Below are 27,538 nucleotides of genomic sequence, written 5' to 3'. Positions count from 1 at the left end.
CAGCGGTAGCGATGTTTGGGGTGGCGGAGGATCCGGGAGTGCAGGAAGTGAAAGAGGCCGAGGTACTGGCCTTTGCCTCTCTGGTAGCCCGGAAATGGATTCTGTTAATGTGGAGGGACTCGAAACCCCCGAGTGTGGAGACCTGGGTTAGCGACATGGCGGGGTTCCTCAGCCTGGAGCGAATAAAGTTCGCCTTGAGAGGGCCCTTGATGGGGTTCTCCCGGCAGTGGCAACCGTTCCTTGACTTTCTAGGGGAGCAGTAAGTGTCAGCAGCAGCATCCTGGGGGGGTGGGAGGGGGGTGTGTGTTAGGGGGTTGGGGGGGGGGGGTGGTGGTGGTGGGGGGGGTGGTGGGGTGTGGGGTGTGGGGGGGGTGGGGGTGGTTGGGTGGGGGGGGGTGGGGGGGTTGGGTTGGGGGGGTGGGGTTGGGGGGGGTTGGGGGGGTTGGGGGGGGTTGGGGGGGTTGGGGGGGGTTGGGGGGGTTAGGGGGGGTTGTTGGGGGGGGTTAGGGGTGATATAAGGTAAGTTTTGTATGAAGACAACACCCACCTTGTTCTGTTTAATAATTCTTGTTGATTTTTATTTTTATTATTATTTGTACTTCTATTTTTGTTTTGTAAAAACGTTGGTTGGAAAAGCTTTAATAAAACATTTATTTTTAAAAAACATTGTAAAACGTCCCAAGGTGCGTAGTACAGAGGCGGCACGGTAGCACAGTGGTTAGCACTGTTGCTTTACAGCGCCAGGGATCCGGGTTCGATTCCCGGCTTGAGAAACTGTCGGTGCGGAGTCTGCATGTTCTCCCCGTGTCTGCGTGGGCTTCCTCCCACAGTCCAAAGATATGCGGGTTAGGTCGATTGGTCACGCTAAATTGCCCCCTAGTGTCCAAAAGTGAGGTTGCTGGATGGCGGGAATGGGGTAGAGGTGTGGGCTTGTATAGGGCGCTCTTTCAGGGGCCGATGTAGACTCGATGGGCAGAATGGCCTCCTTCTGCACTGTTTGGGGTGGGAATTACAGTTGTTAGGCAGTTGAAAACCTGGTCATTGAGTGGTGGAGCAATTAAATTTGAGGATGCGCAACAGGCCAGAATTGGAGGCACGCAGAAACCTCGGCGGGTTGGAGGAGGCTCTGGAGTCTGGAGAGGAGCGGGACCTGGGAGGGATTCGAAGACCAGGATGCAAATTTTAAAATCAGGGCATTTGTTCGATTCGGAGATTGGGACGTGGTGCGAGTTAGAGCTCGGGAAGAGTTCAAGTTTGCAGTGGGTGCAATGTAGGAGAATGACCAGGGAGGCAGATAAACCAAATTAGGGGCTGGAAATTCACAGAGAAGGAAGAAAATCCCCGTTGATGAATCGGCTGCAGAACCTTCTGAGAAAGGAGAACTACAAGTATAGGAAAAATCTGATGCAGACTCCCCTCACCAACTCCCCAAAATTTGAACCTATTCTGTGCAGTCCACAGCTGATGGGCTGGCAGTGCATTTCCAGTATTTTCTGACTGGGCTTACTTGATTTTATTTATTTGTTGTCACGTGTACCGAGGTACGGTGAAAAGTATTGTTCTGCGTACAGTCCTGGCAGATCTGCTCCATTCATGAATACATAGAACATCCTATAATAATTATAGAACATACTATAATGACAGTAATCAAAAATGTGGGAAGAGGATCTGTCGGGGAGAGCTCGCAGAGAATTGCCACGCTCTGGCGCCATCTTGGAAAAGGAGATTAAATTTAAAATCCCAGCAGCAGCCTGGTGCTTTGTTTTGTCCCGATTTCAGTCAGGATGAGGAAGAGATGGTCCAATTCCCTTGTACTTGGCCTCCTCGACTCGGTAGTGGTGTTTGGGGAAATGCTCGATCAGCTCTCCGATCTATTCCCTCCTTCCCGTTTGCAACAAACGATAATCTAACCATCACCCCTTGACATTCAATGGCAATACATGAATGAATCGCCCAATAGCAACATCCTATGTGTGTGTGTGTGCGCGCGTGTGTGGGGTGAGGGGGGGGGTGGGGGGGTGCTGCCATTGACCAGCAACTGAACGGGAGTGGCCATGTAACTATGGTGTCCACAAGAGCAGGCAAGAGGCTAGGAATCCTGCAGTAAGTAAATCATCTCCCCATTCCCCACCCTACAAGTCAGAAGTGCAATGGCGTACTCTCCATTGGCTGGTCACTCGTGCTTTCAATCTTGAGTGTGTTTTTAGATTATCACAACTGTTCCCGTGATTTTAATCTGTTCACCCCAACTTTAAAATTAATGGTCTAAGTGCGACGATTAATTACATCCATAACCATATAAGTTATTGAATTGTCTTTTTAGGATTAGAATAGAATAGAATTTACAGTGCAGAAGGAGGCCATTCGGCCCATCGAGTCTGCACCGGCTCTTGGAAAGAGCACCCTACCCAAGCCCACACCTCCACCCTATCCCCATAACCCAGTAACCCCACCCAACACTAAGGGCAATTTTGGACACTAAGGACAATTTAACATGGCCAATCCACCTAACCTGCACATCTTTGGACTGTGGGAGGAAACCGGAGCACCCGGAGGAAACCCACGCACACACGGGGAGGACGTGCAGACTCCGCACAGACAGTGACCCAAGCCGGGAATCGAACCTGGGACCCTGGAGCAATTGTGCTATCCACTATGCTACCGTGCTGCCCTTAGATAAACATTTAGATAAACAAAAATGCAAAGTAGTATTAATCAAATGTGCTTGGAACTGCTTTAACAGACATCTATCTCGTAGGATTCTCATGGGCCCTTTTAACATCTTACATTTCTCCAGTTCCTCAACAGAAAACATCCCATGTGGCTTCACAGAATCAAAAGCTATCGATGTTTTCTTTCTCTCCAAATAGTGCTCAATGTAATTCAGTTACTGTACGATACAAGTCAGCAACAGTAAAATAAGTTATAGTAAGCATTTAAATAGACACAAATTACTCCCAAATGCATTATGGTGTGGATGTCTGCCTGCTTGCAGCATGAGTTTGTGGTATTTTTCCTCCAAACACGGTCATTAGGTGTGATTGTGGCTCTCCCCGATTCACTGTTGAAAATTGCGAGTGATTTTTTAAAAAAAAGCAAAGTATTTACCCAGTTATCGTTCCTATTGCCACCCCTGATCTCCCTCCAAAGCATTTTCCCCCAGCCCCTGACCTTCAGGACCCCGGTCGCTCCATAAGACATAGGAGCAGAATTAGATCATTCGGCCCATCGATTCTGCTCCGCCATTCGATCACGGCTGATATTTTTCTCATCCCCATTCTCCTGTCTTCTCCCCATAACCCCTTATTAATCAAGAACCTATCTATCTCTGTCTTAAAGACACTCAGTGATTTGGCCTCCGCAGCCTTCTGCGGCAAAGAGTTCCACAGATGCACGACCCTCTAGCTGAAGAAATTCCGCCTCATCTCAGTGTTTTAAAAAAGTATTTTTTTAAATTTAGAGTACCCAGTTCATTTTTTTTTCCAATTAATCCACCTAGCCTGCACATCTTTTGGGTTGTGAGGACAAAACTGATGCAAACACGGGGAGAATGTGCAAACTCCACACGGACAGTGACCCAGAGCCGGGATCGAACCTGGGACCTCGGCGCCGTGAGGCTGCAGTGCTAACCCACTGCGCCACCTTGCTGCCCCTCATCTCAGTTTTAAAGGATCGTTCCTTCAATCTGAGGCTGTGCTCTCGGGTTCTAGTCTCTCCTACCAGTGGAAACATCGTCTCCATGTCCACTCTCAGTATTCTGTAAGTTTCAATGAGATCCCCCCTCGTCCTTCTAAACTCCATCAAGTATAGACCCAGAGTCCTCAACCTCTCCTCATATGACATGTTCTTCATTCCCTGGATCACCCTTCTGAGCCTCCTCTGTTCCTCCCTCCAAGGCGAGCACATCTTTCCTTAGATACAGGGTCCAAAACTGCTCAAAGTATTCCAAATTGGGTCTGAACAGAGCCTTATACAGCCTCAGCAGTACATCTATGCTCTCATATTCTAGCCCTCTCAAAATGAATGCTAACATTGTATTTGCCTTCTTAACTGGCGACTGAACCTACATGTTAACCTGAAGAGAATCTTGAACTAGGACTTCTAAGTGTCTCTGTGCTTCAGATTTCCAAAGTCTTTCCCGATTTAGAAAACAGTCTATGCCTCTATTCTTCCTACCAAAGTGCATAACTTCACACTTTTCCACATTGTATTCCATCTGTCACTTCTTTGCCCACTCTCCTAGCCTGCCCAAGTCCTTCTGCAGCCTCCCTGCTTCCTCAACACGACCTGTCCCTCTACAGATCTTTGTGTCATCTGCAAACTTAGCAACAATGCCCCAGATCCTCCTTCCAGATCGTTAATGTATATCGTGATTAGTTGTGGTCCCAACATTGACCCCTGCGGAATACCACTAGTCACCGGCTGGCATCGTGAAAAGACCCCTTTATCTGCACTCTCTGCCTTCTGCTCCCTAACGAACCCTGTTCTCCCTCGTTCAAATATCAGGTTCACTGCCCAACCCCCCCATGCTCCCAAACCCAAAGGCTTGCCCACTTATCAGGGCAGCACAATGGCCTGAGCCTTCATTGTAGTGAGGTCCAAGGCCCAATAGGAGGGGATGCTCAGTCCTCATCAGGTAACTAGCCTGATCTCTGTCAAAGTAAATACAAATTGTTCCAGATAGTGCGTCTCCCTCCCGCCCCCCCGCCCCTTTTGGAGAATTTGCTCTCGATGCCTTTTTTTAAAAAAGCACCACCCAGCTAAACAGCCACATTTGATTGTGCAACACATTTAAAAGTGAGAAACCTCTCAAAGTGAAACACGTCTTAGACATTGTCTTTTTAAAATTTTTTGATTTAAAACAAATTTGTTACATTTCCAGAGAGGAAACAGGCCATATGCAAAGAACCTTAACATAGTGAAAACAAACAGTGGGAAAGAATAAACATGTTAATAAAGCACTTCCCCTGTCGGCTCTGTTTGCCCTGCACCACGTGTTCAACTAAACTAACGTGGCTCTAACACCCCCCCCCCCCCCCCCCCCCCCCCCCAGGTGCCGGTGCTGTCAGTTTCCTGCACTGTTCCCTGAGAGTCTGCAAGCGACCTCTCCCCCGGGGATCCCTAGACAGCCCCCCCCCCTTGCCCACTTAAGTCTCCTCTGCTCTACTTCTCAGCTGCCGCCCCCCCCCCCAACCTCCCCTGCCCCCTGAGGCCTGACCTGCCAGGCCAGCCCTGCGCTTGGCCCTAGCCCGCCCCTCCTCCTCCTCTCTCTGGGGCCCCCTGACCTACACTAGCTACGCTGACCCCTGCCCTTGCCGCCTGTCTGTCTCCCACCCGAGCGCTCGGGCCCTCCCCCCACACACCAAGGACCCATTAACCTGATTGTATCTCCCCATGCCCTTTCAAGGCCCCTAACCAGCCCCTTCCCCTCTCCAAGGCCCCAATCTCCTGCCAAAAGGTACCAAATGCGGGGCCCCCTTTGCAGGGCCCCTCTCTCTACCCCCAACTCCTCGATGCTATCCCCCAAAAACACCCTACACAATGCGCCCTCCAGCCCCCACTCTCTGTCCCGGCTGAAAACAATATTGGATAGAACATTACAGTACAGGATAATTTAACAGACCGCCGCCACACAAAAGCTCGGAGAGCCCAGAGTCCTTTAGTTCAAGTCCAGCTTCTTCTTTTAATAAAAGTCCACTCCTAGTCAGAGCAAATTAGGTTAACAGACCGCCGCCACTGTACAGCACTGAAAAAACTAAGTGCCCGTTAGTTCAAGTTCAGCTTCTTACCTTTAATAAAAGTCCAAACCTGTTCTGGTGTCTCAAAGTAGTAGTGGAGTTCCTCAAACGTTACCCAAAGCTTCGCAGGATACAGCATTCCAAACCTCACCTCCTTTTTGTAGAGGGCTGACTTTACCTTGATGAATCCTGCACGCCTCTTGGCCAGCTCAGTTCCCAAGTCCTGGTAAATGCGCACCTCGCAGTTCTCCCATCTGCTGCTCCTCTCCACCTTGGCCCATCGCAGCACACGATCCCTGTCAGCAAGCCGGTGAAAGCGGACCACCAAGGCCCTCGGTCGGTCGCCTGTCCTGGGCTTCCTTGCGGGATCTCTATGCGCCCCATCCAACTCCAGTGGTCGGGGGAGGGCCTCCGGCCCCATCAGCGCCTCGAGCATACCTTTCATGTATGCGCCCGCATCCGACCCCTCGCAGCCCTCGGGGAGGCCAACGATCCTCAAATTCTGCCTCCTGGCTCTGTTCCCCAGCTCTTCAAGTTGCTCCTGCATCCTCCTCTGGCGGGCGTTCAGCTCTTCCACCTCGTGCTCCAACTCCGCCACCATGTCCGCCTGGCTGGAGAGCTTCAGCTCGACCTCCCTGAGCGCCTCCTGGACCGCCTACCCCTCGACCATTCGGTCCATTACCGCCCTCATCGGATCCAACATGTCCCTCTTCAATTCGGTGAAGCATCTGCTTCTCCCTTGGCCAGTGAGCCTCCGCTCCCTGCCGTCCGCCATGTTTCGCCGCCTGGCCTGGGGTCCCCACTGCTCCCGCTTTGAGCCCCGTCGCTCCACTCGACCACTCCTGGTCCAGCTGCTCATACCCTGGGGGGGGAGCCTCTTCCCTATCGTCCCCTCAACCTACCAGGTCGCCAGGTCCCGTAAAAGTCCGTTCAACAGGTCCGTTTGCCCATCGCGGGCAGGGGTGATCCGACCTGCAACCTGCTTCCTCGAGGGCGCCACCGGAAGCCTCGTCTTAAACATTGTCAATCGAGTTTTACTTTGCACATGTCATATCAGTACGGTAATATAATTTGTCTGGAAAATTTATTGCGATACATTTATATAAATTGTGTTTAACCCTATGCAAGTGGAGGGTGTAAATTGGGGTTTTACTTCAGAAGTTATAAAGAGGTGCTCACTGAAACTGGAGTGGGGGGGTGGGTAGTTGAGTTGGGAGGTATATGCTTCTCGTGATTCTCTCTAACTCAGTGGGTAAAAATTAGCTCCAGTTCTGTCCTTCAACTGATGTTCTTGAAAGTAAGTTTGACATCTCATTTCATCTCACTTCTCTTCTCTCCGCACCCCAGCCCGAGAAACTTGACGTATTTTGTAATGATGCATCTTCCAAGTCCTATTCCAAGACTTAGACGCTCACCGCTGACTGCTTCTGTCCACAACAGGTCAAACCCTTTCGAAAATGATGGGAAAGGGTGTTCCTGTCATGGATAGTTAGAAAACAAATGCTGTCCGCTAATGAACATGCGAATAAGCCAGGGGCTGAAGTAGGTTATGATGAGAACGCAGACCAAGAGAGCTAATCAAAGAGATCCAATTACAGAATCGCTGTCTCCAGGAGACTTAGGAGCAGAAGTAGACCATTCGGCCCATCGAGTCTGCTCCGCTATTCAGTGAGCTCATGACTGATCTGGTAATCTTCAACGCCACTTTCCCGTCTTATCCCGTCTTATGGCAGCACGGTAGCATTGTGGATAGCACAATTGCTTCACAGCTCCAGGGTCCCAGGTTCGATTCCGGCTTGGGTCACTGTCTGTGCGGAGTTTGCACATCCTCCCCGTGTGTGCGTGGGTTTCCTCCGGGTGCTCTGGTTGCCTCCCACAGTCCAAAGATGTGCAGGTTAGGTGGATTGGCCATGATAAATTGCCCTTAGTGTCCAGAATTGCCCTTCGTGTTGGGTGGAGTTACTGGGTTATGGGGATAGGGTGGAAGTGTTGACCTTGGGTAGGGTGCTCTTTCCAAGAGCCGGTGCAGACGCAATGGGCCGAATGGCCTCCTTCTGCATTGTAAATTCTATGATAATCTATGATATCCCGCAGGGCTTGATTCTCGTACTGATATAAGACGTAAGGCTGGATTCTTCCATCCCGCCCGCCACAAGAATGCCACGGGTGAGACACCAACAATGGAAAAATCCAATAACCTCGGGCAGGATTCTCTGGCCGCGGACAAACGTTGCCGGAGAATCCCGCCTTTAGTGTCTGATCCAAAAAGCTGAAATGTGTTTTCTGTTGGGCAGTAATGTTCACCAGTTCACTGTCTTCCTGTCCTTCAGGGTTGATGTCAATGTTGACAAGAAAATTAGTGCAAATGAGATGCAGCGATGGATTATGGAAAAGACCGAGGAGCATTTCAAACAGGCCACGGAGGAGAACAAACTACACTTCAAAGCTGTAGACCCTGATGGAGATGGTAATGCAATTTATTTGCGTGTATGAGATTCCTTCCCTCCCTAAACGTCTCTACCGAACTTTCCACCTATAACAACCTCCCTTTTTAAAGCTCACCTCTGTGACGTTGATCATTCTCCTTTATCTTTTTGTCACGGATAGTGCCCGTTTTCTCCATTTTTTTCTTGTGAAGCGTCGTAAATTGTAATATTAGTAGTTTTGAGATGAACTCCAAAAATGAAAGATCGAGCAATCCATTAGATCTTATTCTTAAAGAATTTTGATAAAATTGTTTGTTAAATGTTAAATGGTTCCAACAAGAGTCTGATAACGTTTTAGAAAAAGAGATTAATTTCCCAGCAATCGACAGAATGAACCAAAGGACATGATTCCATGTTATAAGACGTTTACTGTAACAAACAAACTAAACCAACATAGATCAAACATCAATTTACAGGCAACCAAAACATAAAACTGAAGAAGAGGTACTTTCGTATTAACTAACTAATGCAAACAAAATAAGTCTTGCAAAACCCTTTTACTGTTCACTATGTTTCGAGCAGTGTACAGGAACACTCATTCCCAGCTCTTCAGTGAAGGTCCACCTCTCCGGCCAAGCCTTCGAAAACCATTTCACTTAGCCCAGGTTTTTCCAAATACGATTATCACCAGCAAGGCACACTTCAACGATTCCTTGTTTCTTACTTCTTCAGCAGCCCTGTCCGGGACTCTGTTCTTTTCCTTTGAACAGAAACCAAACTCTCTAAAGCATTCTCAGCAGGTCAGACACCACCTATGGAGGAAGGTGCGTGCTGTTCCTCGATCTTGCATTGATCCTCACTACGACACTGCAGCAGGTGAAGCCCAGAAATGTCAGCATGAGAGCAAGGGGGAGAATTAAAATGACAATCCACTGGAAACTCAGGGTCATGCTTGTGGAATGAATGGAAGTGTGCTGCAAAGCGGGCATCCAATCTGCAATTCGCCTCTCCCATTTGGAGGAGGCCACATTGTGAGCAGCGAATAGAGTAGACTAGATCGCAAGAAATGCACATAAATCTGAGTTTCATCTGGAAGGAGTATTCAGGACTACGGACAGTGAGGAGAGTGGAGGTCAAAGGACATCTCCTACATTTGTACGGGAAGGTTACAAGGAAAAGGAGTGGGGTTTTGGGAAGGTTGAGGACTGGACCAGGGTATCATGGAGGGAATGGCCCCTTTTGGAATACTGAACAGGGAAGGGAGGGGAAAATATGTGTTGGTGGTCACGCTGGAAGTGTTGGCAAAGGCAGGACATGAATACATTAAATACAGAGGCTGGAGGGGTGGAAGGTGAGGACAAGGGGAACCCTCCTCTTTCTATTGGGCACTTTGCAGCCATCTAGACTCAACATTGAGTTCAACAATTTCAGACCGTTAAGTTCTGTCCCCTAATTTGTTTCATTTTCTTTGCATCTTTCAGTTTTTCGCTCATTTTTCCTTCAGACAGCAGCTCACCTGCTCTAGGCAGGTTTCTTTTATTACCTCATCACCATTCATAGACATAGAATTTACAATGCAGAAGGAGGCCGTTCGGCCCATCGAGTCTGCACCGACCCTAGGAAAGAGCACCCGCACCTCTACCCTACCCCCGTAACCAGTAACCCCACCTAACTTTTTTTGGACACTAAGGGGCAATTTAGCACGGCCAATCCACCTAACCTGCACATCTTTGGACTGTGGGAGGAAACCGGAGCACCTGGAGGAAACCCACGCAGACACTGGGAGAACGTGCAGACTCCGCACAGACAGTGACCCAAACCGGGAATCGAGCCAGAGACCCTGGAGCTGTGAAGCAACTGTGCTACCGTGCTGCCCCTTTGACCCTTGTAAGGCAAACTCTTCTGTCGTTCAATCTCTCCTGCCTTGCATCCGATCACAGACCTTCCTTCCTCCTCGTCCCACCCACCCCTTGCTCAAGCTCCATGACATCACTAACTTTTCCTCAGTTCCGATGAAAGGTCACCGACTTGAAACGTTAATTCTGTTTCTCTCTCCACAGGTGCTGCCTGAGCTGCTGAGTAGTGGCAGCCAGTTCTGTTTTTGATTCAGATTTCCAGCATCCGCAGTATTTCGCTTTTCCCCAAAGCATCGCACAAAAACAGTTCACCCTGCTCCCCCACAGCTGTAGCTTCGTTGTTTCTCCATCTCCAATGACAGCAGTCCTTTTTCTGCGAGGTACAATGACAAGGTGTTAAAACTTGTCACCCTGCCTCAATGTTTGAGTATCTCACTCCATAGCAACCAGATCACATGGGCATGACCCCATGTGACATGGTTATTCAGAATGCTCTGTTTTATGTTGGATTTAAGGTACATTTCAAAACTTAATCGTCTTATGAAGCTCCGTGTTCATGAAATAGTCCATGACTCCTTGGGCAGTCAGGCTTTAGTCCAAAGAAGGGAGCATTAGTAAAACCAGGAATTGAAGTAAAATGTATTCACTGCACACACAACAAATTTACCAAACTATCTGAGAAAGTGAAAGCGCTCCCTGAAATGTGGCACCTCTGGAAGCGTTATCTGAAAAACGGGGCCTAAAAGATATGAGGATAACTTAAAGTTTTTTTAAAAAGGGACCCAGAATTACAGCAGTTTCTTTATCAGGACCAAAACCCAAAGGATAAGAAAGCTCAGTATGGAGCACTAAGCAAGTTCTCTCTGCATCTTCCCCTGTGGCCCTCTACTGCTTTGGCAATTTCAGGTTGTTGGGTTCCTGGAATCTCCTCTTCACTACTGAGACCTAGCTCCTCTGCACCTCCATCACACCCCTGGCTCCTGAGTTTCCGCCTTGAATAGCAGTCCACGGAGCAGACTTGATGGGCTAAATGGCCTAATTCTGCTTCTATATCTTATGAACTTATAGACATTCCAAAATGGTATTGAGGTTGGTTGCATTATGAGTTTTTTCAATACAATTATGAGCAGTGCCGGTGTGTGTACCCATGGCATTGCACAGATGGGCCCGATGTTCCAGCCTTCACTCTTTGAATTTCAGAGCTCCTCAATCTGCCGGGCATCCTTGGGGGGCTCGGTTCTTCGCGTGGGACACGCTCCTTACCACTTTGGATGTTTTCACATCCTTTTCTTTTTAAAGTCGTCTGAATCTCTCACTGAGATTTCGTCAATCATCTCATTTCCTGCCTATTGAGGTCATGCAACCCATTAACTTCCTCCTTGTGATTACAATACCTGTCACATTGTCATATCTGTTGCTTTATCCCCCCCCCCCTTTTTCCTGTGTGGTCGCCACTTTTTTGGCAGCTCTCTTCTCTTTTTCAGGTCTTCAGTTCTGATGAAGGGTTGGAATCTGATAAGTTCACCTGCCATTAGCCACCGCAGGTGCTGAAAGATCTGTCTTGCCTGTTACAGAATTAATGTCATATTGAGAGTAATGAATTTATTTCCTTCCGATCCCTTTTCTGACATGCCTTAACCTCCCAAGAGAGACTGGTGTCAAGTAATCTTAGGGCTCAGTTAATTCAGAACAGGCAGCACTGAGAAAAAGCTACCTTGACCACGTTTGTGAACCTGACCAGCCCTGTCTGTTAGCCACCATTCCCACAACCGATGGACGGGAAAGATGCATCTAGCTGAAGGGATCTTTCAAAGCAGTTGTATTCTAATTGGTCTGGCTATGCAGAAGCCTCTGTATAGTTTTTCTCCCAAGTGCATCTCGCTCAGGGGAACGGTCCAGAACAATGACTGCAAGTCTTTTCCCGGCGTTAACTGCATTCGGTGGGATGTGCAGACTTTTCTACCATCAGTGTTTAGTGATTTCCTCCTACATCTTGAGCGGGGTTCTATACAATTCCCAGTTGAAAGGCCTTACACGGCGACTTTTCCCCATCGTGTCTCTGTGCTAGAGAACGGTGGTTTGGAGATGGTATGGTTAGTTTCTATTCATTGGCTGTAGGCTTCACTGGCTGGGCGAGCATTTATTGAGGGCAGTTAAGAATCAACCACGATACTTAGAGTCTGAAGTCAAATGTAGGCCAGTCACATGTAGACAATTGACAGTGGTTTCATGCTCATCATTAGAATTTAAATTTCACCATCCGCCATGCTGGGATTCGAACCCAACTCTCCAGAGCAGTACCCTCGGTCTCTGGATTGCTAGCCCAGTGACAATACCACTAGGCCATCCTATTTACCCGAGTACCATTTGAAAATTACTATGAATTGGCTTCCACCATATTTCCAGATCCTCAGAACATGCTACCTTTATTTTTTTTTTTTTTAAATGTTCTCATCTTCCTCCACTTTATTTGTTTTTCTAAATTTAAAGTACTCAATTATTTTTTTTCCCAAATTAAGGGGCAATTTAGCATGACCAATCCACCTACCCTGCACATCTTTGGATTGTTGGGGGTGAATCCCATGCAAACACGGTGAAAAGGTGGAAACTCCACCCGGCAGTGACCCGGGGCCAGGATTGAACCCGGGACCTCAGCATTGTGAGGTAGCAGTGCTAGACACTGCGCCATCGTGCCGTCCTTTCCCCACTTTCTTTTGCCAACTACTGTAAATCTGAGGAGGAGCACCTCATCTTCCGGTTAAGCACATTGCAACCCTGCGGATTCAATATTGTGCTCCCCAACATCAGACTGTGACCTTTTTCCTCCACCTTGACTCCTTCTTTCAAATCCCAAAAAGTATTTGTCCCAACTCAAAGTACCTCCACCTCCACGGGGCCACCTGTCACTTGTTCTTCACCTTTGCACTGACATTTTGTTCTCCTATTAACACATTCTGCCATCTTACCTTCATGCCAGGATCGGCCCCTTCCATAGTTCTTCACTGGATGGGATTTGTTTTATTGTTACGTGTACCGAGGTACAGTGAAAAGTATTGTACAGTCCAGCCAGATCATTCCATACATGAAAAAAACATAGGGCGTACATAAATACACAATGTAAATACATAGTCACAGGCATCGGCTGAAGAATACAGGGGTGCAGTACTACTCAGTAGAGAAGATGTTTGAAGAGATCAGATCAGTCCATACGAGGGTCATTCAGCGGGGAAGAAGCTGTTCACACAAACATTAACACTTCCTCTGTATTGTGCCCTACACACCTTTGTGCAATCTCTCCCAGCTCCCACCTATCGCAGACTTTCTATTTTTTTCCAGTCCCTCTTAGATATAATCCATCACATTTCTCCCTCTCTTTACCTCTGAAGAAGAGTGATAAGGACTCGCAACCGTGACTGTTTCTCTCTCCACGGACGCTGCCAGACCTGCTGAGTTTTTCCAGCACTTTCTGTTTTTCTTGCGGGTTTCCAGCATCCGCAGTATTCTTAAAAATTTATTATAGGAAATTTGCGGCCAACGATTACCGCCCCTCCTGCCAATGGAAGCCATTTCTCCTCGCCTCGGCCTATTAAAGGCCGTCGTGATTCTGAACATCTCTGTTCCAAGGTGAACAATCGCATCTTTCTTGTGAAAGCATCACGCTGAATGTACAGTGGTTTAATCACCACATGCGATTGTGTCCTGCAAAGTGGTGGTTTGGGTGGCGGTAGCCGTGGTGAAACAAATTTCCTGGGCCATTATTGACAGCAGATGCATGTGATTTTTTTTTTTTTTAAAGTCCTTTTTCAGATGTGGTTTATGCTTCTGCAGTCACGTTGCACGATGCGAACCCGTTTAATCTCAGCTTTTTCAGAGCAGCAATTAGTAAAAAAGGCACAGTTCTGTGAAGACAAATGTAACAATCCTTCCCTGTTCATTCATGGATAAACTCACTTCAAATAGGATTGTGAGACCGCAAGTGGACTCTGCCAAGACGAGGAGATGTACAAACATACAAAATGGGAGCAGAAGTAGGCCATTCGGCCCCTCGAGCCTGTTCCGCCATTTGTAATAATAATCTTTATTAGTGTCACAAGTAGCCTTACATTAACACTGCAATGAAGTTATTGCGGAAATACCCTAGTCACCACATTCCGGTGCCTGTTCAGGTACACTGCGGGAGAATTCAGAATGTCCAATTCACCTAACAGCACGTCTTTCAGGACTTGTGGGAGGAAACCGGAGCACCCGGAGGAAACCCACGCAGACATGGGGAGAAGGTGCAGACTCCACACAGACAGTGAGCCAAGCCGGGAATTGAACCTGGGTCCCTGGCGCTGTGAAGCAACAGATCTCCTATTTTGTGCCACCTTGCCGCCCCTTTGTTGCCCACCGGTCCTGGACATGCCCCCACAAGATGACACTTCCTTTCCACGTCCACTTTCATACTTGCCTATTTCATATCCCGCTCTCAACACTATAAACTCAAGGGGCTGAATTCTCCGCCGTCGGGATTCTCCGTTATGCCGGCAGCCCGGGGGTTTTCCGACGGCGTGGGGCTGCCCCACAATGGGAAACTCATTGAGCAGCACCGAAACGGAGAATCCCGATGGCGGGGCACACCTCAAATCTGGTGCGGCGGGATGGAGAATCCCGCCCAAGGTATTCCAAATCTCTGCTACCTGTATCATAACTCCTGGCATGTCCCCATTCTTGCCTGTGCTTACTGATCTACATTCGCTACCAGTCAAGCAACATCGTGACTTTAAAATTCTTATCTTTGTTTGCCCCTCCCAATAGGGTGGCATGGTGACACAGTGGTTAGCACTGCTGCTTCACAGCGCCAGGGACCCGGGTTCAATTCCAGCCTTGGGTGACTGTGTGGAGTTTGTACGTTCTCCCCGTGTCTGCGTGAGTTTCCTCCGGGTGCTCCAGTTTCCTCCCACAGTCCAAAGATATGCAGATTAGGTGGATTGGCCGTGATAAATTGCCCCTTAGGTGTTCAAAGGTTAGGTGGGGTTACGGGGATAGGGTCGAGGTGTGGGCTGAAGTAGGTTGCTCTTTCCAAGGGCCGGTGCAGACTCAGTGGGCTGAATGGCCTCCTTCTGCACTGTGGATTTGATGATCTCTGTTACCTCCTCCAGCCCCAATGCCTCGGAGATATTTGCGCTCCTCTAATTTTGGCCTCTTGAGCACCTCTGGTTTTAAGCACCCCATCATTGGCAGCCAGGTCCAAAACTCTCTTTCCTCCGTTACGATGCTCTTAAAAACCTACCACCTTTTTGACCAAGCTTTTGGTCATTTGCTGGAGTGTTTGTGGATGAGGCTGTGTTGTGTGTCTGTGTGTGTCTGTCTGTCAATTGCGATGCACCCGACTCACTACGCACGGTGCGATCTGGATCACTTCCTCATTGGCCGTGATATGCACAACTCGTTTTAGACCACAATTTCCCGGCTCCTGATAGTCACTGGCTGCACCAGCAAGGCCTCAGTCCAGTACTGGTCTCCACAAACTGAGACCGGGGATGAAGGTGACGCCGGAGGGCTCTTGAGGCCATTGGAGCCCCCGGTGGCCAGGTACAGGGCAGGACAGTGCCCTGGTTGTGCCAACCTGGCACTGCCAGGATGCCAGGGACAGTGTCCAGGTGCCTGGTTGGTACTATCAGGATGCCAAGGGAGAATGAAGGGGCGTGTAAACCCCTGCTTCCTCTGCAGCGGGGCAACATTTCTGAGAGTGTCAACACCTGGTGGGCCACTGATTGAGCTTGGCCAAGCCCTTCCCCTTGATGATACAGCTGGGGTATGAGGGTGTCCAGAGTGGCGGACTGGGTGGGCTCCCAGATGATCAGAGGCTCTCTGAACATTTATAGGACACCGAGCACTCAGCAGTGTGAGCAGCCAGGAGCCTGCAAGTAGCACCAAAGGGGTGAATTTCAATTGCGTAATGCAGCAATGGCGGTCTGAGCCAGTCCACTGCGATCCCGAGGGGACCCCTCGAGTACAAAGACTTGGTACCAAGTCATTCCCCGGTACTGCTCCCGGCCCCGGCAGCCATCCCCCCCAGCAAACCTGACAATGCTTGAGGCTATTCGAGTATTTTTTTGCCTCCCGCTCCCCCTCCGCAGCCATGGTGCCCTGGTCCCACTTGTCAATCCTTGCACCAAATCGTGTCCGCGTGACTTCCGCCTAAGTGGGGCAGAGCATTGTGGAGTGGTTTAAATGAGGTTTAAATCCATGCAAATGATCGTTCTGGATCCGCTGGTGCGAGATGCAAACTTCGATAACGCCGCCAGTGAGGGACCAGAGCCTGCTGATTGAATCGGCGCCAGGCGCAAATCGCCATTTCTCACTTGCGCGCTATTCTGCGCCCAATCACAATTCTTGCTGCTGGCATCGGGAAGCAGAGAATTCAGCCCTAAGTGTGGGTGAATGCTAGTCTGGGCCGCACCCAAACACCCGGCACAAGTCACTCCACAAACCCACCCAAAGTTACACTGGGGTGCGATCTGTCAGCCACGCTGCACCCGAAAAGCAGCACGCCACGTGCAACATGGCCAGTAAATAACGGAAGACCCCGCTCCCAGGATTTACCTGGCTCGCCACGCCTAGCGAACTCTAACGCAATCTTGTGAGACGTCACACTATGAAGCCCGCCCATTGTGGGCGGGATCACATTTTGGTAAATCTGCATATTGAGCGAGACCGCTTGTCTCACTTTAATATGCCGTTCCCTGAGGAACCAAAGTGTTGGGATCTATCCCTTTAACCTTGGAGACCTTGGGCAAGTGCCATTCAATAGTGGTCGCCACAAATGGGGACCAGGTGGAACGGCACTTGTGGTCTTCCAGGGGATTGGAGGCCGCCAGGTTCATGCCTTCTGGGAAGGGTGGTACCCTGGCACAAGTGCCACCTGAGCACCCTCGCAATTCCGGGGTTGTGTTGGGGGCTCGAAAGAGCAGGACGCTATATAGAAATGACACCCCGATCTCTCCCAGCACTGAGGCGTTTCGGTGCGCGGGGCTCCTCCATGCAGGAAACGGGACTAAATGCGGCCTTGGCCGTGCATTCCCAGCTGAGGCCCCGTATCTAACCCAAGTCCATGTTAGAATGCGTTGTGTTGCTTGGCGCTGCGAGTGCCAGGAAACACGCTGCTAAATGCGCTCGCTATGGGACTCTGTTCCCATTTGGTAGTCATTTTTTGCTTCCTCCTTCCCGTCTATCCTGTCAAAGCCCCCCCCCCTCCCCATTATTCTTGTACTCCAATGAGCACAGGCCCAACCTGCACAACATTTTCTCACAAGACAACGCTTCATCCCAGCAGTCAGCCTGGTATATCCCTGCTTTAGAATCATACAGTGCAAAAGAAGGCCATTCAGCCCATGGAGTCTGTATTGGCCCTTGGAAATAGCATCTTACTTAAGCCCACACCTCCAACCTATTCCCATAACCCAGTAACCCTACTAAGGGGCAATTTAGTATGGCCAATCCACCTAACCTGCACATCTTTGGACTGTGAGAGGAAACCAGAGCACCTGGAGGAAACCCACGCAGACGCTGGGAGAAGGTGCAAACTCCACACAGACAGTCACCCGAGGCCGGAATTGAACCCAGATCCCTGGAGCTGTGAGGCAGCAGTGCTAACCACTGTGCCGCCCAGGTCAGGAGACCGGGTTTGGTGTCCAACCTTACTGCAAAGGGGCCCGGTGACTATTTCTATGTGCCAAAGCTATCATCTAAACGTACTTGTGACGGCTATGATAAGTAGTTTGCCTGCCACAAGTAGGCTGATCAGAAATATTAGCGTCTGATATCTTTTGATATGCGTTAAACATCTTATCTCTTCAGAGATGACTCATTCCCTCCCCGCCGCGCCCCCTCCCCAACCTGAAGTGACGTCTGCACGAGTCAGCGAATTCGTAGTTCACCTGATACAGAGAGAATGAATGGCCAGTGGGGGCTTTGCTGGATGTAAGCAGTCTATCACGTCTGCAAATTCCTGTAACCACCTTGCCAAATAATGTAATGTCAAAATCTTTCGTGAACCCATTTACCTTTAGCGCTTGGGATGAAATTGTTTCTGTCTAAATTTATTTTGGTGACCTTGGCTTTTAAATTTTAATCGATAGGGCGTTTAACAGCCAGGATACCACCCCCCCCCCCCCCCCCCTCTCTTTGCCGTGACGTGTCCTCCGAGTGCAGGGTGGGCAAATTGGACAAACCGGCATAAACCTTGGCAGGACTGGAAGATTCCCCCATCTCCCAATGGGGATCCCCTCTGCCACCGGGACACGTGCGGGGGGGGGCTGGAAATTCCCAGTCCCAAGAGTTAAAGAGTCATAATGGCACAGAAGGAGGTCCACCTTTGCACCGCGAAATCCCACCATTAGCCCTGAAATCTACACCCTCCGTGGATGAATTGATGTGCTTATAAAGAATGTCAGAACAAATTTACCACGCCCATCACCCTATGGATGACATCAGGTCTACAACATGGATCAGGCTCCTATTGCTACCTTGTTGGTTCATTCAAACCAGATTACTTGTCCTGTGTTTTCCCGCAGGATAAAACATTTCCGAATTCTTCTACATAGTAGTCATTTTGTTCTTCTCCCTAGATTATCTAGCAGTCGATTTGATTTCTTTACCGCTGCCAGGCACTGGACTGATGTCTTGATGATCAATCTACTTTCAATCTCAGATTGGCTTCCTGATTTGTCTTTCTGCGTTACTTTCATTATTTTGTTTCCGTCCTTGAGATCTGGGCATCACTGACTGGGTCAGCCTTTGGTCCCATTCCCCAATTGCCCTTGAGGAGGTGGTGGTGAGCCACCTTCTTGAACCGCTGCAGTACCTGAGGTGCCCTTGCCCTGTAAGGTGGTAGAGGTCGTGGGTAAGGAGGGTGCTGTTGAAGGAGCCTTGGTGAGTTGCTGCAGTCCATCTTGTAGATGGTACTCTGCTCCCACTGTGCATCGGTGGTGGAAGGAGTGAGTGTTTTGAGGTAGTGGATGGGGTGCCAACCAAGTGAGCCATTGGATGGTGTCGAGCTTCTCAAGTGCTGTTGAAGCTGTTCTCATCCAGGCAAGTGGAGAGTATTCCTGACTTGCGCCTCGTAGATGATCTTACACTTCTATTTATTCTGTATCCCTAAGATACGACTTTGTATTTATCTACATTAAACAGCGTTCATGGTGTCAGCCATGGCTCAGCTCAGTTGATAGCAGTCTTGCCTCTTAGTCAGCAGAAGTTCCCACTTCCAGAGACTTGAGCACAAGAGTGAAGGTTACTTGCCGTGCAGTATTGATGGAGTGCTGCACTGTCTCCGTTACTTGCCGTGCAATATTGATGGAGTGCTGCACTGTCTCCGTTACTTGCCGTGCAGTATGGATGGAGTGCTGCACTGTCTCCGTTACTTGCCGTGCAGTATTGATGGAGTGCTGCACTGTCTCCGTTACTTGCCGTGCAATATTGATGGAGTGCTGCACTGTCTCCGTTACTTGCCGTGCAGTATGGATGGAGTGCTGCACTGTCTCCGTTACTTGCCGTGCAGTATTGATGGAGTGCTGCACTGTCTCCGTTACTTGCCGTGCAGTATGGATGGAGTGCTGCACTGTCTCCGTTACTTGCCGTGCAGTATTGATGGAGTGCTGCACTGTCTCCGTTACTTGCCGTGCAGTATTGATGGAGTGCTGCACTGTCTCCGTTACTTGCCGTGCAGTATTGATGGAGTGCTGCACTGTCTCCGTTACTTGCCGTGCAGTATTGATGGAGTGCTGCACTGTCTCCGTTACTTGCCGTGCAGTATTGATGGAGTGCTGCACTGTCTCCGACTGGACATTAAACTGAGACCCCTCTCAGGTGGACCTAAAACATCCCACAGTTTGATTTTTGAGGAAGGATAAAGTAGTTACGCCTGGTGCCCAGGCTAATAATCACACCTCAACCAACTTCACTGAAATAGATGATCTGGTCATCATCACACTGCGGTTTATGGGAGCTTTCTGTGCATATATTATCTGAGGCGTTTCCTACATTTACAGCAAAAATGTGCTGTAAGTGTAGGAAACGCCTCAGATAATATATGTCAAAAGTACTTAATTGGCTGTAAAACAGGAGGCACAGTGGTTAGCACTGCTGCCTCACAGCGCCAGGGACCCGGGTTTAATTCCAAGCTTGGGTGACTGTGTGGAGTTTGCATGTTCTCCCCATATGTCCGTGGGATTCCTCCGGTTTCCTCCCACATTCAAAAGATGTGCAGGTTAGGTGGATTGATCATGCTAAACTGCCCCTTAGTGTCCAAAGGTTAGATGGGGTCATGGGGATAGGGTGGGGGAGTGTGCCTCGGTAGGGGGAGTGTGGCCTCGGTAGGGTGCTCTTTCGGATGGTTGGTGCAGACTCAATGGCCTCCTGCACTGTAGGGATTCTATGAAACCCTTTGCAATGTCCGATGTCATAAAAGGCCCTATAGAATAGCAAGTCCTCGTCTTAATTTTCCAATTGATGGCCCAACTCCCACAAAATGGTTCCATTAATCCCAGTAACTTGGCCCCATTCTTCCCTGGGTTAATTATCCCTGCTATTTAGGCTTCATCCTCCAACTTTGAGATGAATCTTGAAAAATACCCATCCATATACAGAACCCCTGTGGATCTCCACTTGCCCTCCCAGAATCCCTGCCTTTAACAGACTCTGGGGCCAAGCAGAAAAGCCATGAGATTGGTTTGGGGGGGCCAATTTTGCACCCTGTCCGACAGAGTGACCCCAATGGAGAGTAAAATTGGGCAGAGTGGAAATCCAGCTTTTGCATCCAGTAGGACCAATTTTTTGGATGGACACATTAGGTTAAAATTGTCACTCCATTTTTTTTTTTAGAAATATTTTTATTCAAATTTTTACATATTTTCAACAAACCCTTACAGAAAAAAGAAAAACAAGGAACAGATAAATAACCATCTTACAACTACATCACAAATTCCCCCAATATACAAACCCCCCATTAAGCAATAATAAACACAGTAGAAAACACAAAGTACACCCCCCCCCCCTTCTGGGTTGCTGCTGCTGCTGACCACCTCCTAACGCTCCGCTAGAAAGTCGAGGAACGGTTGCCACCGCCTGAAGAACCCTTGCACAGACCCTCTCAAGGCAAATTTTACCCTCTCCAATTTAATGAACCCTCCCATATCGCTGATCCAGGCTTCCACGCTTGGGGGCCTTGCATCTTTCCACTGTAGCAGAATCCTCAGCCGGGCTACCAGGGATGCAAAGGCCAGAATACCGGCCTCTTTTGCCTCCTGCACTCCCGGCTCGTCCGTTACCCCAAATAGTGCTAACCCCCAGCTCGGCTTAACCCGGGTGTTCACCACCTTAGACACCATCCTCGCAATACCCCTCCAGAACCCATCCAACGCCGGGCACGCCCAGAACACGTGGGTATGATTTGCCGGGCTTCCCGAGCACCTCCCACAACTGTCTTCCACCCCAAAGAACTTGCGCCAGACCAAGCCTGGCGCAAGAGGAGGAAGAATTAACCCTACCCAGGGCGTCCGCCCACGCACCCTCGTCTATCTCCTCCCCAAGCTCCTCCTCCCATTTACCCTTTAGCTCCTCCACCGAGGTCTCCTCCTCCTCCTGCATCTCCTGGTAGATCGCCGAGACCCTGCTCTCTCCAACCCACACCCCCGAGAACACCCTATCCTGGATCCTGAGTGCTAGAAGCAGCGGGAACTCCCTTACCTGCCGTCTTACAAACGCCGTTACCTGCATGTACCTGAAGGCATTTCCGAGGGGAAGCCCAAATTTTTCCTCCAGCGCCCCAAGGCTCGCAAACGTCCCATCTAAAAGCAGGTCCCCCATCCTTCTAATTCCTGCCCTGTGCCAGCTCAGGAACCCTCCGTCCATTCTCCCCGGGACGAACCGATGGTTCTCCCGGATCGGGGACCAAACCAAAGCCTCTACCTCACCCCTGTGGCGTCTCCACTGCCCCCAAATTTTCAAAGTCGCCGCCACCACCGGACTCGTGCTGTACCTAGTCGGCGGGAACGGCAGCGGTGCTGTCACCAGCGCTCCCAGACTCGTGCCCACACAGGACGCCATCTCCAGCCTCTTCCATGCCGCCCCCTCCCCCTCCATTACCCACTTGCGTATCATCGCCACATTGGCAGCCCAGTAATACCCACACAGATTAGGTAACGCTAACCCTCCTCTGTCCCTACTCCGCTCCAGAAACACCCTTCTCACCCTCGGGGTCTTTTTCGCCCACACGAATCCCATGATGCTCCTACTGACCCGCTTAAAAAAGGCCTTAGGGATCAGGATTGGGCGGCACTGGAATATAAAAAGGAACCTCGGGAGCACCGTCATCTTCACTGACTGTACCCTACCCGCCAGGGAGAGTGGCAGCATATCCCACCTTTTAAACTTCTCCTCCATCTGCTCCACCAGCCTCGTCAAGTTGAGCTTGTGTATGGCCCCCCAGCTCCTGGCCACCTGGATCCCTAGGTACCGAAAACTCCTTTCCGCCCTCTTCAGTGGAAGCTCGTCTATCCCCCTTCCCTGGTCCCCTGGGTGTGCCACGAAGAGCTCACTCTTCCCCACGTTGAGCTTATACCCGGAAAAGTCCCCAAACTCCCTGACCCCCCCCCAAATGTAAATAGCAAGGGGGATAGGGGGCACCCCTGCCTCGTCCCCATGTACAGCCAAAGTATTCCAACCTCCTCCGATTTGTGGCCACACTCTCCACCGGGGCTTCGTAAAGTAGCCTATCCTAACTAATGAACCCCTCCCCGAACCCAAACCTCCTCAACACTTCCCAGAGGTACCCCCACTCCACCCTATCGAAGGCCTTCTCTGCTTCCATCGCCGCCACTATCTCCGCTTCCCCCTCCACTGCAGGCATCATGATTACGTTAAGGAGCCTCCGCACATTGGTATTCAGCTGCCTTCCCTGAACAAAACCCGTCTGGTCCTCGTGAATCACCCCCGGGACACAGTCCTCAATTCTGGTAGCCAACACCTTCGCTAACAGCTTCGCATCCACATTGAGGAGCGAGATTGGCCTATACGACCCACACTGTAATGGGTCCTTGTCCCACTTCAAGATCAGCGAGATCAGCGCCCTGGACATCGTCGCCCCCCCCCCCCCCCCTCATCTCTTTGAAAGCCCTCACTAATAGAGGGCCGTGCAGGTCCATGTACTTCCAGTAAAATTCCACCGGGAACCCATATGGCCCCGGTGCCTTCCCCGCCTGCATACTCCCCAGCCCCTTAGTCAGCTCCTCCAGCCCAATCGGTGCCCCTAGCCCAACCACCTGCTCCTCCTCCACCCTCCGGAATCTCAGCCGATCCAAAAATCAACGCCATCCCCCCCCCCCTCTGTCGGAGGCTCAGACCTATACAACCCCTCATAAAAGTCCCTGAATACCCCATTTATTCCCACCGCACTCCGCACCGTGTTCCCCCCTTTATCCCTAACTCCCCCAATCTCCCTCGCTGCCTCCCGCTTCCGAAGCTGGTGTGCCAACATCCGGCTAGCCTTCTCCCCGTACTCATACACCGCCCCTTGCGCTTTCCTCCACTGCACCTCTGCCTTCTAGGTGGTCTACAGGTCGAACTCGGCCTGGAGGCTTCGTCGCTCCTTGAGTAGTCCCTCCTCGGGGACCTCTGCATACCTCCTATCCACCCTTATAATCACCCCCACCAATCTCTCCCTCTCTCTCCTCTCCTTCCTCTTCTTGTGGGCCCTAGTGGAGATTAGCTCTCCCCTAACCACCGCCTTCAGCGCCTCCCAGACCACCCCCACCTGCACCTCCCCATTATCGTTAGCCCCTAGATAGCTTTTAATGCACCCCGGATCTGCCCACACACCACCTCATCCGCCAGCAAGCTCACATCCAGGCTCCACAGCGGGCGCTGGTCCCGCTCCTCCCCTAGCTCCAGCTCCACCCAATGCGGGGCATGGTCTGAGATGGCTATGGCCAAATACTCCGTGTCCTCCACCCTCGGGATTAGTGCCCTACTCATAACGAAGAAGTCTATCTGGGAGTAGGCTTTAAGGATGTGGGGAAAAAAAGAAAATTCCCTGGCCGCCGGCCTGACAAACCTACATGGGTCCACTCCTCCCATCTGGTCCATAAACCGCCTAAGCACCTTGGCCGCTGCTGGCCTCTTACCCGTTCTGGACCTAGAGCGGTCCAGTGCTGGATCCAGTACCGTGCTGTTCCCCCCCCCCCCCCCCCCCATTATCAAGCTCCCTGCCTCCAGGTCCGGAATCCGGCCCAACATACGCCACATAAATTCGGCATCGTCCCAATTCGGGGCATATACATTCACTAATACCACCCGCACCCCCTGCAGCTTACCACTCACCATCACATACCAACCTCCATTGTCTGCCACGATGTTCAGTCCCTCAAACGACACCCGCTTCCCCACCAAACTCGCCACCCCTCGATTCTTTACGCCCAACCCCGAGTGGAAAACCTGCCCAACCCACCCCTTTCTCAGCCTAACCTGATCTGCCACCCTCAAATGCGTCTCCTGCAGCATAACCACATCTGCCTTCAGTCCCTTCAGGTGCGCGAACACACGTGCCCTCTTGATCGGCCCGTTCAGCCCTCTCACATTCCAAGTTATCAGCCGGATCAGGGGGCCCCCCCCCGCCGATTAGCCATCCCCATTTCTAGGCCAGCCACGTGCCCACGCCTCCCGCACTCTCCATTCCCCCCAGCGGCAGTTCCCTGCCGCGACTCTCTCTCCGAGCTCCAGCTCCCCTTTGGCCAATGCAGCAGCAACCCAGCCCCCCCCCCCCCCCCCCCCCCCCCCAAAGCTAGGTCCCCCCCCTAGCTGCGTTGCTCCCCCAATAGCACTCCCGTAAATCAGCTGACTCCTGCTGACCCCGGCCACTCCCTCCACTCCATCGACCCTCCCAGTGTGGTAGTCTCCTCCCCTCCCCCCTCCTGTCCATCAGCGGGCGCTCCTCTCCAACACCGCCCTTCCCCCCCAGCCCCGCCTCCTTCCTTCCCTAGCGCGAGAAAAAGCTTGTGCTTTCCATCAAACCGGCCCCGCCCTCTCTGGCGCAGCTCCCTTTTGAGGCCTAATGCCAGCTCCCCCACCTCGGGCCTCCCATCTCCCCCCCCCCCCCCCCCAACGGGGCCCCGTCCTTCCAGCCACCGACGCCCACACTCTCACAAAACCCCCACTTCGAACCATTTCACCCTACCCCACCCAGCACCCAAGGAAACAATACAGAACAGAACGGAACATCCCCCAAAGCACAGTAACCACAGTACCCCCCGCGACCTCCCCTCACACCCGACCCTCAGTCCGTGTCCAACCTTTCGGCCTGAATAAAGGTCCACGCCTCCTCCGGCGTCTCAAAGTAATGGTGCCGGTCCTTAAACGTGTCTTTAAACAGTCGCACCGGCTGCAGCATCCCGAATTTCACCCCCTTCCGATGCAGAACCGCCTTCGCCCGATTGTACCCGGCCCTCTTCTTGGCCACCTCCACGCTCCAGTCCTGGTATATACGGACCTCTGCATTCTCCCACCTGCCGCTTCGCTTCTTTTTTGCCCATCTTAGGACACACTCCCTGTCCACCAAGCGGCGGAACCGCACCAATACCACCCGTGGCGGCTCGTTAGACTTGGGCCTCCTCTCCAGGACTCGGTGGGCCCCATCCAGTTCCAGGGGCATCGGGAAGGCACCCGCGCCCATCAATGTGTTCAGCATCGTGACCACATATGCTCCAGCATCTGACCCCTCCACTCCCTCCGGGAGACCCAGAATCCGCAGGTTCTTCCTCCTCGACCGATTCTCCATGTCCTCGAACTTGCCCTGCCATTTCTTATACAGCGCCTCGTGCGTCTCCACCTTCAACGCTAGGCCAAATATCTCGTCCTCATTCTCCGAGGCCTTCTGCCGCACCTCCCGGATCGCCGCCCCTTGGGCCTTCTGGGCCTCGACCAGCTTGTCGATCGAAGCCTTCATCGGCTCCAGCAGCTCTGCTTTCAATTCCGCGAAGCAGCGCTTGAGAAACTCCTGCTGCTCTTGCGCCCACGCTGCCTGGTCTCCACCCGCCGCCATCTTGGCTTTCCTCCCTCGCACCTTTCGCTGCACCAGAATAACTTTTTTCACTGATCCACTGCTGGTCCAATCCATACAGCGCCAGGGAAATCGTACTGTCACCTTCCCACACTGGGAACCGTCGAACAAATGCTACTGGGGCCCCTAAAAGAGTCCAAAAGTCCGTTTCTGGCAGGAGCTGCCGAACGTGCGACTTAGCTCAGCATAGCCGCAACCGGAAGTCGTCACTCCATTTCTTATGCCCCCCCCCCCCACCCCACCCCAACCACGATTCCACCCATCTCCGCAATTGCTGGACTTTATTAACTTCTACTTCAGAGGATAATGAATGCATTGAACAGACCAATGAGCGAGATGGTGGAAATGAAGGAAGGAATTGTTCATTTTTCTGATAACTGGAATGAGTGAGTTGTGCAAGAGGGAGAGTGTAGTCCGGTCATTTCTGAATTTGGGAGCCGGTTCCACCTCAGGCAGTAACTTTAATTTCTTTCCGCCCTCTTCCCCCCCCCCCCCCCCCAAAAAAAAGATATCCACTTACTTTGTGCCACACAATTTTCTGAAAGCACTCGTCTTATTTTTCTTTCAAATGTGTATGTACCATCTTTCTGTAGGCCAAGTGTCCTGGGATGAGTATCGAATCAAGTTTCTGGCAAGCAAGGGGTTTAATGAGAAAGAGGTGGCGGAGAAAATCAAAAACAACGAGGAACTGAAGATCGATGAAGAAAGTAAGTATCAATTGGCAGTAAACTAACAAAATGCGCACATTTAACTCTTGCTGTGCACTTCCTATACGTGCTATTTCAAACCCCAATCCCAATAATTAAGAAAGCAATATTCAAGAGCAGAACAGGCGATATTGTGATGAATGTAGGAATTTCAGATATATTTAGATTTATTGTCACATGTACTGAGGTACAGTGAAACGTATTGTCCAGGCAGATTGCTCCGTACATGAAAACATAGAACATGCGATACATACTTGAGGATACATAATAAAAATACATAACATGGTTAAAGATAATATTAATGCGAGAATTAAGTTTCAGCAGATTATAAGAGATGTAGGACAAGGGTCATGGGGGGAGAGCTCACAGAGTCCCCACCCTCTGGCACCATCTTGCTTTTTAAAATATTGTATTACATATATATTGTATTATATGCATCTGGTGCCGGAAGGGTTAATAGCCTGGGTTAGTGTGTGTACGTGGCTGCGGCAGTGATGTTTTAAAAAATCCTGGTTTAAAGACCGGTAGACGCTGGGGCTGCAGAAGGGATACATACATAGAAAACAGAAGCAGGAGGAGGCCATTCGGCCCATTCGAGCCTGCTCCGCCATTCATTATGATCATGGCTGATCATCAAGTTCAATACCCGGATCCAGCCTTTCTTTTCCCCCCCCCTTTATATCCCTTGATCCTTTAGGGGCTGGTTGAGCACAGT

The 27,538-nt window shown here is 50.7% G+C and overlaps 1 protein-coding gene across 1 annotated transcript in view; it reads left to right on the top strand.

Moving 5' to 3' along the window:
* The window catches only part of sdf4 (stromal cell derived factor 4), a 122,081-nt gene that overhangs the window by 60,244 nt on the left and 34,299 nt on the right, over window positions 1–27,538 (top strand). Inside the window, exons 2-3 of the mRNA XM_072478232.1 lie at window positions 8,069–8,205; window positions 26,710–26,823. Coding sequence (XP_072334333.1) covers window positions 8,069–8,205; window positions 26,710–26,823 — 251 coding nt within the window. The remainder of the gene's footprint in view (window positions 1–8,068; window positions 8,206–26,709; window positions 26,824–27,538) is intronic.

This window comes from Scyliorhinus torazame, chromosome 16 (assembly GCF_047496885.1).
Source record: "Scyliorhinus torazame isolate Kashiwa2021f chromosome 16, sScyTor2.1, whole genome shotgun sequence".
NCBI lineage: Eukaryota > Metazoa > Chordata > Chondrichthyes > Carcharhiniformes > Scyliorhinidae > Scyliorhinus > Scyliorhinus torazame.
Note: the sequence above shows the minus strand (reverse complement) of the source record. Positions and strands in the feature narration are given on the sequence as shown.